Source organism: Molothrus ater, chromosome 23, assembly GCF_012460135.2.
Source record: "Molothrus ater isolate BHLD 08-10-18 breed brown headed cowbird chromosome 23, BPBGC_Mater_1.1, whole genome shotgun sequence".
Taxonomy (NCBI): domain Eukaryota; kingdom Metazoa; phylum Chordata; class Aves; order Passeriformes; family Icteridae; genus Molothrus; species Molothrus ater.
The window spans coordinates 625687-640273 of record NC_050500.2 but is presented as its reverse complement, the minus strand read 5'-3'; the positions used below and the strand labels follow the sequence as shown (position 1 = coordinate 640273).

The 14587-nt window shown below is 53.1% G+C and overlaps 1 protein-coding gene across 1 annotated transcript in view; it reads left to right on the top strand.

Moving 5' to 3' along the window:
• Positions 1 to 14587, top strand: part of SAMD11 (sterile alpha motif domain containing 11) — an 80414-nt gene that overhangs the window by 19527 nt on the left and 46300 nt on the right. Inside the window, 2 exon segments of the mRNA XM_036396254.2 lie at positions 835 to 1013; positions 5113 to 5163. Coding sequence (XP_036252147.2) covers positions 835 to 1013; positions 5113 to 5163 — 230 coding nt within the window.

Sequence of the window (14587 nt, the reverse complement as noted above, 5' to 3'; positions counted from 1 at the left end):
GGCTCTCTGAACCTCCCCCTTTCCTCTCCCCTATCTTTATTATCAATAAAAGGAGGGGGAAAATGCTGTCTGGGCTTGAGGATTTCCTTCACATATGGAAGAGATTTAGAATTCTCTGGCTCCCAGAGCTCCCCCAGCATTCCCTGGCTGCTCCCTGTGTTTCCCAGCCTTACCTGTGAGCAGGGGCTGCTTTCTCCTGCAGGTTTTTATGCAGCAGTAATTATTTCTGAGGGTTGAATCACAGGCACGTGGATCACCTTGCAAACAGCTCTGATATTTTCAAATTCTTGGCCTCTCTGGGGTTCCTGTCCCAATTCCACTGGGACTTGGATTAAAAATAAGATCCAGTTCCATTTTATTGGCTGAACTGACAGATTCTGTGGGGCAGGGGCAGCTCCCTGCTTTGCTGTCCCTTTCCAGCCTGGGTCAGGAATTCCTGCGCTGCTGGCAAAGCTTTCATTGAGTGGTGAGCTGGAATTATTTGGTGGGAAATGCTCTGGAGGCAGAGGTTGGTGCCTGATCGTGCTGCCTCCTTCCTTTCCTCTCACTGAGGATGAGGTGCAGGCTGGGGACGAAGGGCTGGGAGAGGCTGGAAGTGCAGAGCTTGGTCAGGACGGGGGAAATCACAAACAGAGAAGTGCCTGTGCTGCAGAATCCTTTAAAAAGTGACCACAGTGACAAAGTGTGAGCCACGTGTGCTCTGTGAGCCATGTGTGACAGCTCTGGCTTGTCAAAAAGAGCTTTCCGACGGAGGTGAGCGAGTTTTTGCTCGGTGCTTGTGGAAATACTGAGGTTTCTCACCAGATCTTGGCGGTTTTGTCTCTCCCGTGGCAGAACCGGGGCCGCCTGGCAGAGAAGAGGAGCATCCCCCTGCCCCCCAGCAGGGTCCCCAAGAAGGAGCTGGGCTCCCTCCTGTCCCCCAGCGAGGACAGCCAGGACAGCGACAGGGGCAATGGGCAGCAGCCCCACGTGAAGCAGGAGGAGGACCTGCACATCAGTATCATGAAAAGAAGGTACCTGAGGCAGGGCTGGGGGGGAAACGGGCACGGGAGCCTGGGCAGAGGCAGCCCTGCCCCAGAGAGTCCCCTCCAGGGCTGGAATGCTGGAATCCAGTGCCAGGGGCACCTGCAGGGCTGGAATCCCAATGTCAGGGGCACCTCCAGGGCTGGAATCCCAGTGCCAGGGGCACCTGCAGGGCTGGAATGCTGGAATCCCAATGTCAGGGGCACCTCCAGGGCTGGAATGCTGGAATCCAGTGCCAGGGGCGCCTCCAGGGCTGGAATGCTGGAATCCCAATGTCAGGGGCACCTCCAGGGCTGGAATGCTGGAATCCACTGCCAGGGGCACCTCCAGGGCTGGAATCCAGTGCCAGGGGCACCTCCAGGGTTGGAATGCTGGAATCCAGTGCCAGGGGCACCTGCAGGGCTGGAATCCAGTGCCAGGGGCACCTCCAGGGCTGGAATGCTGGAATCCCAATGTCAGGGGCACCTCCAGGGCTGGAATGCTGGAATCCAGTGCCAGGGGCACCTCCAGGGCTGGAATCCCAATGTCAGGGGCACCTCCAGGGCTGGAATGCTGGAATCCAGTGCCAGGGGCACCTCCAGGGCTGGAATCCCAGTGCCAGGGGCACCTGCAGGGCTGGAATGCTGGAATCCCAGTGCCAGGGGCACCTGCAGGGCTGGAATCCCAATGTCAAGGGCACTGGGGTCACCTCCAGGGCTGGAATGCCACTGCCAGGGGCACATTCCAGCTCACAGAGGGCACTGCTGGGGTTTTTCCCTTGTTCCTGCCTGGAGAGGAGTTTGCACTCTGGGTTTGCAGGTTGGGTATCACTCTCTGGCCAGGGCTCTGTTCCTCTGGGAGTTGCATGGCCAGGAAATCATCTGTGGGCTCCAGCTGGGTGAAATACAGAGCTGTGGGGACCCCAAATGCTGTCTCCTGCTCTCAGCTGTGCTCAAATTGTGATGGAATTGAGGCTGAAGGGGGGGTCAGTGCTGGGGAGCAGAGTTTGGGGAGCAGCAAGGTGTGGGGTTCTGGGTTTGATTGTAAGATGTGGGGTTCTGTGTTTTAATGCAAGGTGTGGGGTTCTGTGTTTTAATTCAAGGTGTGGGGTTCTGTGTTCGATTGCAAGGTGTGGGGTTCTGTGATCGATTGCAAGGTGTTGTGGGGTTTTATGTCTGGTTCCAAGTCTCAGAGCACCCTGAGAGCCTCCAGGAGCAGGGCAGCACTGATGGAATTGCAGCAGGGAGCAGGAGCTGCTGGATTTTGGTCCTGCCCTTCTCGGTGCCATGGCCGTTCCTCCTGGGCTGTGCAGTCCTAGAGGAAGAGGAGGAGGGATGGCCTTGACTGGTGACCCTCACCTGGGCTCTCCTGGTGCCCTCAGTATTCAGCTCCAAAATTCCAGGTGCTCCCAGGCCTCTGAAAAAGCAGGAATTTCAGCGGGTCTGTGAGCCCAGAGAGCACAGCCCCAAGGGCTGTCACCTCCCCGTGATGCACAGCAGGGCCCAGCTCCTGAGACAAGCCTGGAAAAGCAGAGCAGAGGGAGCTGAGGCTGTAATTCTGTAATTGCTTTTCTGGTGGTTTATGTGCTCCTGGGCTGGCAGTGCAGAGCTGTTCCCCCTTGCTCAGACAGATGCTGGCACCCTCAGCAGCTGAGGGAAGGAGCAGGGAGGCAGAGGAGCAGCCCATAAAGCCTCCTGTAATTAATTTTATCATTGCAGCTGTCCAGTGGTGCTGCTGGAAATGCAAAGGGCTTTTGGAAAGGGGTTTTGGGATGCACCTGGGCTGCTCAGGGAACCCTCCCAGTGAGCTCTGGTGAGCTGCCCTGCCCCTCCTGCCCCTTTAATTGTGCTTTTAATGCAGCAGAATTAGTGCTGGATTGTCTCATTAGGGGGGAGAACAGCGTGATAACTGCAATTGATAATGCTGGGCCCCCCAAACACAAAGTGCCCTTATCTTAAATCTTTAATTACTGTAATTGCTGTGCCTGGTTTGCTGGGAAATGAAGGAGGAATGTGTGGCAGCTCCCAGGCAGTGATCCCCAGCCTGCCAGGGCTGTGCTCTCCTGCAGTTTGTGCCTCTTGGTTAATTCTGTTTCCTTGGAGGGAGCAGGATTCTCCCAGCTGCGTTCAGCTCTCCCTGATTTTGTGCCCTTGCTCTTTTCCTTTCCCTGCTTTTGTACCCCTGTTCTTTTCCTTCCCTGATTTTGTGCCCTTGTTCTTTTCCTTTTTTCTGATTTTGTGCCCTTGCTCTTTTCCTTTCCCTGATTTTGTGCCCTTGTTCTTTTCCTTTCCCTGATTTTGTGCATTTGTTCTTTTCCTCTCCTGCTTTTGTGCCCTTGTTCTCTTCCTTTTTTCTGATTTTGTGCCCTTGCTCTTTTCCTTCCCTGCTTTTGTGCATTTGTTCTTTCCCTTTCCTGGGAGCTGTGCTGCAGTGTGGGGGGCAGGTGGGGCAGGTGGAATCCCTGTGAGGGCAGGAACAGGGGGGAAAGCCAGGAATTCAGTGCTCAGTGCCCAGGGAGCATCTCCTGCTGCCAGCCCCAGCATCCCTGAGCGTTCATCCCTCATAAAGGGGAGCCCAGGGGTCTCTGTCCCAATGGGGGGAGACTGCACTCCTCAGCTGCTCCAGGGCCTCCAGTGGGGACCAGTGACCCCTCCTGGTGGCCTGGGGTGGCCAGGGTGGCCCTGGGGACAGCAGGAGCAGCCTCTGACCCTCCTCCTGCTGGCCTGGGATGGCTCTGGGGACATCAGGAGCAGCCTCTGGCCCCTGGGTGGCTCTGGGGACATCAGGAGCAGCCTGACCCCGTCCTGCCAGCCCTGGGGGTGGTGGCACTGAGAGCAGGGCCAGGCTGGGGTGGCTCTGGGGACATCAGGAGCAGTGTCACCCCCTCCTGCTGGCCCTGGGTGGCTCTGGGGGTGGCCCTGGGGACAGCAGGAGCAGCACAAAGGCTCCAGAGCCCAGACACGACAGCTGGGCCCTGCAGGGGCTGTGCCCCATCTGCTCCTGCCTTAATTCACCTGCTGTGTCCTCCCCCCCGGGCTGGGGGGGCTTTGCTGGCCCCCACTGAGAGCAGAACTGGGTTAAACTGGGATGGGGAACTGGGCCAGGCCTGGGTTAAACTGGGATGGGGAACTGGGCCAGGCCTGGGTTAAACTGGGATGGGGAACTGGGCCAGGCCTCAGCAAACCTGGGTTAAACTGGGATGGGGGAGCCAGGCCAGGCCTCAGCAAACCTGGGTTAAACTGGAATTGGGGCTGGAATTGGGGCAGGAATTGGGGCTGGACAAGGCAGGAATTTGGGCTGGAATTGGGGCAGGAATTGGGGCTGGACAGGGCAGGAATTGGGGCTGGAATTGGGGCTGGACAGGGCAGGAATTGGGGCTGGAATTGGGTCTGGAATTGGGGCAGGAATTGGGGCTGGACAGGGCAGGAATTGGGTCTGGAATTGGGTCTGGAATTGGGTCTGGAATTGGGGCAGGAATTGGGGCTGGAATTGGGGCAGGAATTGGGGCTGGAATTGGGGCAGGAATTGGGTCTGGAATTGGGGCAGGAATTGGGGCTGGACAGGGCAGGAATTGGGGCAGGAATTGGGGCTGGAATTGGGGCAGGAATTGGGGCTGGACAGGGCAGGAATTGGGTCTGGAATTGGGTCTGGAATTGGGTCTGGAATTGGGTCTGGAATTGGGTCTGGAATTGGGTCTGGAATTGGGGCAGGAATTGGGGCAGGAATTGGGGCTGGAATTGGGGCTGGAATTGGGGCAGGAATTGGGGCTGGAATTGGGGCAGGAATTGGGGCTGGACAAGGCAGGAATTGGGGCAGGAATTGGGGCTGGACAGGGCAGGAATTGGGTCTGGAATTGGGGCAGGAATTGGGGCAGGAATTGGGGCTGGACAGGGCAGGAATTGGGGCAGGAATTGGGTCTGGAATTGGGGCAGGAATTGGGTCTGGATTTGGGGCAGGAATTGGGTCTGGAATTGGGGCAGGAATTGGGGCAGGAATTGGGGCTGAGGGGCTCTGGGGGTCCCCAGGGTGGAGCAGGTTCAGGGGCAGGACAGGAGTGCTCAGCCCCCGCCTCTGAGCCCTGGTTTTGGTTTGTTTGTTTGTTTGTTGCAGGGTTCACACCCACTGGGATCTGAACATCTCCTTCCGAGAGAGCTCCTGCAGGTACCGGTTTGGGGCACCTCTCTGTGTGGGGGGCTGAGAGTTTCTCATTTGTTCCTGGGTGCTGATGGATGTAAATGAACATTTCTGGCACTTCTGGGGTTTATTTCTCCCTCCCTTTGTTCCTCACCCTCCCCTTCCCACACACCCTCTATTTTGTTGTTATTTTGGGGAAAGTTTTGGGGCAAATGGTCCCTTTTACATTGGAAGAGAGAATTGATGAGATTTCTAAAGAAAGCCCAATTTTGCTGTGCTTCCTCTGGCCCCAAGAAGGTGGAAATTCATGAATTGAAGCTCTCCAGTTGCAAACTGAATATTCCTCTGTGACCCCTGATTTCCTGGGCATGGTGCATTATCTTCATGTGCTGCCAGCAGTCACAAACTCTTCTCATCCTTTAAAAATCCAGAAATTTGCACTAAAACCTGGCATTTTGAAAGGTCTCTTTTATTCTGCATTTCCAGATCAGGATGCAGCCCTTCAGTTGTAGAAAACTGCTTGGTCTGTGGAATGAGAACAATAAATCTGAGCAGCTGGGAAACTTCTCAGGGAGGAGAAAACAGCAGGAGGAGGCAGGGTGGGGGTCTGGGGATGCTCCCTCCACTCCTGGGTGCTGGGCAAATCAGGATCTGCTCCCTGGGATCTGCCAGGGGGAAACTGGAGTTTTGCTGAAAGGGAATTTTTGATGTTTTGTGTGAGCCTGTTCAGTTAGAGATGGAAAAAAGGGAAATTATTGCCGCTGATGGAGCAGTGTCCGTGTCTTTAACTGGAGAGGGATTCAGCCTTGGCCATGGGAGTGAAGGTGGGGAATCCACGTGGACTCATCCTCCAGCAGGGAGCAGTGAGGGCAGGGCAATTCTCTGGTATTTAACTGGTGTTTCAGGCTGTGCCTCTGAACCACAAACCCCCACGATTCCCAAATTTTCCAGCGTGAAGAGCACAAGCCCCATCCCACAGTGAGCACAAGGAGCCAGTGCAGCAGCTCAGCACCCATAAAAACAGATTTTTGAAAGGCAGCCCTCAGAGTGCAAGCCCTGGCTGGCTGCTCCAAGCTGCTGGGACTCTCAAATACAAAGGGATGGATTCCTTCCATGCTAAATTTCAGCCCAGAGCAGAATTTTATGGCTGTTATAAACTCCTAAAAGGCAGAGGTTTGGGATGGAAGTGCTGACAGTGCCTTAATTAATGGCCCTGTGAGCAATGATTCTGCACAATGGCAGCTGAGGGTGCCAACACCTTTGGAAATTAGAATCCCTGTCTTAAAAAAATTATTCTGAGCTTGCAATGCGTGGAATAAAATAATGCTCTGATTTTTATGTCAAACGCATTTCCTGGTCTTCCTCAGCTTGACTGTTCCCTTCAGTTTAGCTCTGTCCTGGGAGAAACCTCAGTAATTCCCCTGGGAACAGAAGTTTTGCTTTTCCTGAGGAGTCCAGCTGTCAAAAGCTGCCCATAGAAAAGGGCAAAAACCTGGTTATGCTGTGTGGCAGAGGAAGGATTTGGGGTTTTCTGTGTTCGAGCAGCCCAGGTTGGCAGCTCCCAGCCCTGTAAAGCAGATTTCAGTTCCAGCAGGGCTGGCAGGGAGGCTCAGGTGTTACCAGAGACCTGCCCTGCTGGGTGTGCAGCTGCCAAAGGGGAATGGAACAGGGCAGGCAGGAGGAAAAGGGACATAAATCAGGCTGGGGGGAAGGAGGAGGTGAAAAACACCTGGGAAAGGAGATGGGAGAAGCAAAGAAAATGGGAACTGCAGTGATTTAGCTCCGTGCTTTGGCAAGGAGAGCAGGGGAGGATTGAAAAGCAGCTGCTGGTGGAGGTGTCAAGGCTGCTCCTGACTCAGCAGAGCTCTGCTGGGGCACACAGGTGACACAGGTGACACAGGTGACACAGTTATCAGTGGCACAGCGCTGATGCTGTGCCCTGCCCTCCCAGCACTGACACAGCATCCCTCCGGGGCTGCCTGCTGTCATTTATTATTTTTTTTTGTCAGCTTTTCCTTTCTAATCTCTGAGACCTGAGAGGGGGACTGAAAGGTCAGGGGGAGTTTTCAGCAGCTGGAGGCTGAGGCTGAGCCCTGGGGCCAGGCAGGGCACAGGAGCAGGGCCCCACACAGGGACCTGCCTGGCCCCTCTGGCACTCCCTGGCTGCTCCCAGCTGGGAAAGCTGAACGAGTTCACTTTTGCCCATCAGATGAAGTCAGGGGAGAGAAGATCCCAGCTCTGCAGAGCTGTTCCCACAGCTCTGGGGACAATTTCATTCTTGACTCTGTGGAAGACCTCAGAAGTCCCCAGTGAGACACCACAGATGTGTCAGCCATGGCAGGAAAAGGACTTTAACTATCCTGTTAAATAAATATCCTAAATAACATCAGGCATGAATTTAGCATTTAACATCAGGCTGAATTCAGCCCATCCAGCTCCTTCCTGCCCTGGGTTTGGGCAGTGGCTGCTCAGGGGAATTCTTCAATCCCCACCCTGGGATTTTGGCAGTCAGGCACAGCAGAGGTACCTGAGTGGCTTTTCCCTTTCCTACAGGGATGATAAGGCCAAACAAGGGGAAAGCTTGGAGTGCTGAAAAGTATGACTTAATGTGAGTTAATGATGTCCTCATCATTTCATTAGCAGCGCTTTGTGCTCCCGCACTCATTCCCAGGCAGATTTATCTGGCTGCAGGGATGGGGTAGGGAAGGGGGAGCATTTATGGACTAGCAGAGAGTCGGGTGCTAAAGGGGAATGGGAGCTGATAAACCAGTCCTAGCTTGCATTTAAAGCTAAAATTGCATTTCAGATAAAGGTGGGAAAAGCTGTAGATTCCTACAAGAAAAGGGAAAAGTTTATTAAGAGTAATTCTGGCCATGTTTATCCCCAGTGTGCTGAAATCTTCGGTACATGGGAGGGGGTAATGGAATTTTTATAGGGAATCCTAAAGGATTTGGGATAAACTGAGATCTGAAGGCCACAGACAGCCTTGGGAAGAATTCCTGATGCCTTTCAGCTCACATAATCCTCAAAGGAAGAGCCAATCCCCAAAAAAGAACCAACCTGCTGCTGTTGGGTCCAGACTTGCAGGGCTGGAACTGGAGATTTTCTGTGCTCACAGCCCCGTGGGGTTGGGATGGTTTGGAGTGTCCTGGGTGCTGTGAGGGATTCCTCTGGATCCTCCCTCCCCTCCTGCCCAGCACCAATCAAAGCTGCTTATTTTATTTTCCATTTTCCCCATTATTTTATTCCACGCATTGCATTATTTTAATGTGATTTTAATATTATTTTAATATTCATCAGCTGCACTTGGTGAGGGAGGATTTGGGGTGTTGGAGGAGCCCCAGCAGCTGTGCCAGCCCCACATCCCTGTCCCTGCTGAGCAGAAATCTCCTGCCAGGTCCCCACTCAGGGATCCCTCTCCTCCCCCTCTCTCAGGGTGCTGTAATTCCAGCTGCTTTTTATTTATGAGCTTGCAAGGAGCTGAATGACAAAGCAGGCTTACAGCAAAAACATCTTCATACTTATTTCCACCTTATTTTGGAGTTGCCAGCCCTACTGATCATTTTTATGAACTGTCATGAGCATTAATGAAATTTTATGGGCATTTTGCTGGGGACATTGCAGGATGATTAATTTGTTTTTCCAGGCTCAGGCTGCAGGGAGATTTAGGGCTGTGCTGCCCATGGGGAGGGTTGGGATTTTCAGGCCTCTCCCTCCAGTTGGGAAAACTTTGTTTATTAAACAAAGTTGAAATTTCTCTTTCTCCTCCTCCTTTCCTCTCCTCATGTCCCCCTTCTCTCCCTGGGTGAAGCTCAGGTCCCTGGCAGGCAGAGGGGGAGGCTGGGGATTGTTCTGTCAGACCCGTGTGTGGCAAGGACAGAGTGACACACAGGGGTTTGGACCAGTGGGGAAGTTTGAAAAGTTACACAAAAGGCTGAGCAATGAAAATACAATAAAAATTCAATAGCAACAATAATAACAATAACAATAATAATAATAATAATACAAATATTTAATAATATAATATATAATAGTGCACAATATACAATATAATACATAAAACATACTATTCATATAGATAATACATATACATAATATAATAACAATACACAAGAAATAATCTATTTATATTATATACTTATATTTAATAATTTAATATATACAATTAGAAAATAAATATAATACAACACAATACAAAATACATATAACAATATAATATATAATACAGTATAATAATACAATACATAGTACATATAACACTATAATATATAATACAGTATAATAATACAATACATAATACATATAACAATATAACATAATATATAAGTATAATATAAAATATATAATACAGTATAATACTATATAATAACACAATATAATATATAATTATATAGAATGTAATATACAATATAAATAATACAATAATACAATATATTTATATGATAAATATATGAAAATACATTTTACAAATCACAGTAATAATAAGTGGTGGCTTTCCTTGAGCTTTGCATGCTGGCTTCTGTCCAGGGCACAGAATGAATTCCCGTGGGGAGCGTCCTGCTCCTGTGGCAGGGGCATTCCCAGGAGCTGCCTTGGCTGTGCCAGGAGGTGCCAGCCCTGCAGGACAGGTGCCAGCCCAGCCAGGAGGTGCCAGCGCCGCAGGAGGGCTCAGGCTGCTGCCCCACCCTGCCCTGTCCCCTTGACCCCAATCCCTGCCCTGGCTGCCCCTGGGGTGGCTTTGGGGCCGGGAGGGGCCGGTGGGGCTGAGCTGAGGCTTTCCCTGATCCCAGCCCTGCCTCTGCTGACTCAGGAGCCCGGCTTAAGGCTGGCCTGGGGCGCTGACCTTGCCTCAGGGGCCACGCCAGGGCACAGCCAGGGAGTTGCTGCATTGCTGGCAGGCAGTGATTGCTCAGAATTCCCTCAGAATTCCCTGTCCAGGGTGGCTCCTGGCTCTGCTGGGCTGCAGGGTGGCCAATCCTTCGCTGCTTTGGTGCCCTGTGTGTGGGGGGACTCAGAGCTTGTGAATTTTTTTTTTTTTTATGTTTAGGATTTTAAAAAAATTAAATTTAAAATTGAATTTAAATTATCATTAAATGAATTTTAATTTAAATTCATTTTCTATTAAATTAAAATTTTAATTTTCATTAATTTTTCATTAATTTAAAATTATTTAAAAATTATTTTTAAATTATTTAAAAATTATTTTAAAATTAATTTTAAATTAATTTTAAATTAATTCTATTTTTAAAAATTAATTAACAAATAATTTTTTAAAAAATTATTTGTTTCGGAAGCTTTGTGTTCTAGTAAGGAAGAAGCTGAGGGGATTCATCAGTTCTTGATTTATTTCCTGATTTTAAACCTGATTTTATTCCCAGACACTGGATTTGGCGTGGTCAGGGTTGGGGTGGGGAGCTCTATGTTCATACACAGCAGAGACACAACTCACACATTTTCTCCCCTCTGAGCTGCCAGCATTAACTGGGAGCACCAGGGGCTGATTTTGTGACAGGTTCTGAGCAGGAGGTCAGGGCAGGCAGGCAGAGCAGTCCCTTCTGGGGCCTGAAAATCAATGAGAGTGTGATTAAATGGCCCGGGGAGGCTGGACACTGCAGGGAAAGGCAATGGCCCTGCTGGAGTTTCATGTGGGGGCTGCAGCAGGAATTGCTCCTGCAGCTCCTCCAGGTCCTGTACAACCCCCAGATTCACCAAATTGAGTTTTTTTTTTTCCAGGGGCTGGACTGGAGTGCTGATGTTTCTTTAGAAATCAGTTATTAGTTTGGTTTTTTTAACAAATGCTAACAATTTTTTAAACAAATGCTTAGTTTTTAAATGCTAGGAAATCTGAGTGCCCTTGGGAGCTGGCCCAGCCCTGCCATGCCCCAGCTGTGCTGTTCCATCAGGTGTTTCCCAGGGCTGGGATGGTGCCACAGCATTTATGGACCAGCCTGGGCTCTCCCTTCATGGCTCCCACAAAAAGCTCATTATTCCCTCCCCAGGCCTGATTCACATCCCTCCCACCCCGGGCTGGGGGCAGCCCTGAGGCACAGAGTGCTCTGCAGGATCCTGGCTCCCTGCGGGTCACCAGGGCCAGCTCCAGCAATGCCAGGGCCAGCAGTGCCCTGTGTGTCCCCAGGGCCACCTCCTGAGCCCTCCAGGGTCACCAGGGCCAGCCTAACCCTGCCAGGGCCAGCTCCAGCAATGCCAGGGCCAGCAGTGCCCAGGCTGTCCCCAGGGTCATCTCCTGAGCCCTCCAGAGTCTCCAGGGCCACCTCCTGAGCCCTCCAGTGTCACCAGGGCCAGCAGTGCCCTGTGTGTCCCCAGGGCCACCTCCTGAGCCCTCCAGGGTCACCAGGGCCACCTCCTGAGCCCTCCAGGGTCACCAGGGCCAGCAGTGCCCTGTGTGTCCCCAGGGCCACCTCCTGAGCCCTCCAGGGTCACCAGGGCCACCTCCTGAGCCCTCCAGGGTCACCAGGGCCAGCAGTGCCCAGGGCGTCCCCAGGGCCACCTCCTGAGCCCTCCAGGGTCACCAGGGCCAGCAGTGTCCTGTGTCCCCAGGGTCACCTCCTGAGCCCTCCAGGGTCCCCAGGGCCACCTCCTGAGCCCTTCCAGGGCCAGCAGTGTCCTGTGTGTCCCCAGGGCCAGCAGTGTCCTGTGTGTCCCCAAGGCCACCTCCCCATGGTTCCTGAGCCCTGCAGGGCTGGGCACTCCAGCTGTGCCCTGGGCAGCCTGGCCAGGGCTCTGTTCCCTTGTTTTTGGGTGGGAAATGTTCCCTGAGATCCCATCCAAACCTCCCCTGCTGAAACTCGAGGTTGTTTCCTCCAGCAGCCTGGGATGCTGCTCCTGACAGCAAAACTTGGGTTTTGTGCTGCTGAGAGCAGAAAAGGAAAAACCCCTCGTGTTTCTCATCCACTGGAGCTTCTCTGCCCTGCCAGGCAGGGTCAGGAGGGAATCACTGCAGAGGGGAGGATCTGAGCCTGCCCCTGAGCCATGGAACAGCCCTGGGTGCAGCTGCCCCTGCCCTGCCCTGCTCACTGCCCCGGTGTCTCCTTTCCCTGCAGGTCTGACACTGCTCCCTTTGCATATTGGATTTTCCCTTTCTTTATTGGAGGGAGGGGCAGAGGGTCGGGACAGTTTTATGGCTGCTGTATTGATCAGTAAAATTTAATATAATCCCTGCACTTACTGCCTGATCGTTAAGGGGATGGAGAGCTGGTGGAATGTGTTCTAAAAGAAATGTTTTTCCATTTTATTTCCTTCCTATTTCACTTTCTGAGTCTCTCTTCTCTTCCAGTCCCCTACTTTGCATTCCTGCAGAGTTTTTTGAGTGTGTTTTCCCAGCTTTGCTTTGATTTGATGGAGTATTAGGGAAAGTTCCCCACTCTGGTGTGGTGCTGGGTCTGTTCCCCATTCCCTCAGCTCTCCTGCACTTTCTGGACCTTGGAATTTTGTCCCTGCTGGTTTGGGGCTCCCTGAGGTTCTGTCCCAGCTCTCTCTGGAGCTCCTGAGGCTGCAGGGCCAGGTGGGCTCTGCTGTCTGCTCCATTCCTGGGCAGCCCAGAGCTGCCAGCCCAGTGAGGCCTGGAGTAGGGCAAGGGGAGCCTGAGCTCCAAAATTGCACCAACAGCTCAATCTGGAGCTCCACATTCACACCAACAGCTCACTCTGGAGCAGGGCAGGGACAGCCTGAGCTCCACATTTACACCAACAGCTCAATCTGGAGCAGAGCAAGGATGGCCTGAGCTCCATATTCACACCAGCACCTCACTCTGGAGCAGGGCAGGGACAGCCTGAGCTCCACATTCACACCAACATCTCACTCTGGAGCTCCACATTCACACCAACAGCTCACTCTGGAGCTCCACATTCACACCAACAGCTCACTCTGGAGCTCCACATTCACACCAACAGCTCACTCTGGAGCTCCACATTCACACCAACAGCTCAATCTGGAGCAGGGCAGGGACAGCCTGAGCTCCATATTCACACCAACATCTCACTCTGGAGCAGGGCAGGCACAGCCTGAGCTCCACATTCACACCAACAGCTCAATCTGGAGCAGGGCAGGGACAGCCTGAGCTCCACATTCACACCAACATCTCACTCTGGAGCAGCCCTTGGGAGCTGCAGCAGGCTGGAACTGCTCCTGTGCAGGGCACTGCCCTTCTCCTGGCTGGCATCTCTCTGCAGTGAGCCTGGGGCTCGGGCAGGGCACAGCTGGCAGTGCCAGCAGACCCTGCCAGGCTCCTTCAGCCTCACCCGTGAGGAGGATGGGGCACTGGGGGCAGCTCCTGCCCCATCACCTCCTCTCTCTGGGCAGAGGGAGCAGCAGGAAGGGAAGGGCAGCCCCTGGTGGGAGTGATTTCCATCCTGCCCGAGCTGTCTCCTTCCCCCGTGCAGTCTGTGAGCAGAGCCTGCGGGCGCCTGGCTGCCTGTGCTCTGCAGAGCCCTGACACTGATTTATCCTCTGCTTAATTGTCTCCAGCCATTAGTCTGCTCATCCCTCTCCTCCTTAGACATGCACTCGCTGCTAATGGCTGCAGATGAAGCACATTTGGGAGGCGTTGCTGCCAGCCTGGGTCTGGCTGGGCAGGCTCTGGGGTGGCTGTGACCCTCGGGGACATCTGGCAGCACCTCTGTGCCCACTGGGGCTCACAGGCCAGCAGCCAAGGGGCTGGGGTGGACAGTGGCACTGGGTTCTGCCTGGTTCCAGGGGTAAACTGAGGCTGGACTGTGCCTGTGGCTCCTTGCTAATGCACCTTTAGACACCATTGAGGTTTTTATTGGGCTGGGAGGGACTGGGATGGAGAATGGGACTGGGTTTGGCCTGGTTCCATGGGTAAACCGAGGCTGGAAGGGGCTGGGGTGGAGAATAGGACTGGGTTCTACCTGGTTCCATGGGTAAACTGAGGCTGGGGTGGGACTGGGATGGACAATGGGACTGAGTTTGGCCTGGCTCCATGGGTAAACTGAGGCTGGACTGTGCCTGTGGCTCCTTGCTAATGCACCTTAGACACCATTGAGGTTTTTATTGGGCTGGGAGGGACTGGGATGGACAATGGGACTGGGTTCTGCCTGGCTCCAGGGGTAAACTGAGGCTGGACTGTGCCTGTGGCCCCCTGAGCCTGGATTTGCTGGTGCACCTGTGCACACCCCGATGGTTTTTATTTCAAACCATGGACAATCTCCTGACAGCAGGAGGTTCTGGGGCAAGGAGAGCAGCGCTGCTGGTGCTGGTGGGGATGATTCCCTCCCTGTCCCGGGTTCTGTTTTCCCTGGATCCATCCCGGTGTCCTGCCCTCTCTGGGTTCTGAGGAGCTGCTCCGGAGAGAGGGGGCTGCATTTTCCTGCTGGGTAAAACAATCCCTCCCAGCAGCTGGAGGTGTTTACCCACCAGCCCGCTCCGGGCTCTGCTGGGATGCGAGGCAGTGTGCAAATGCAAAGATGTAATT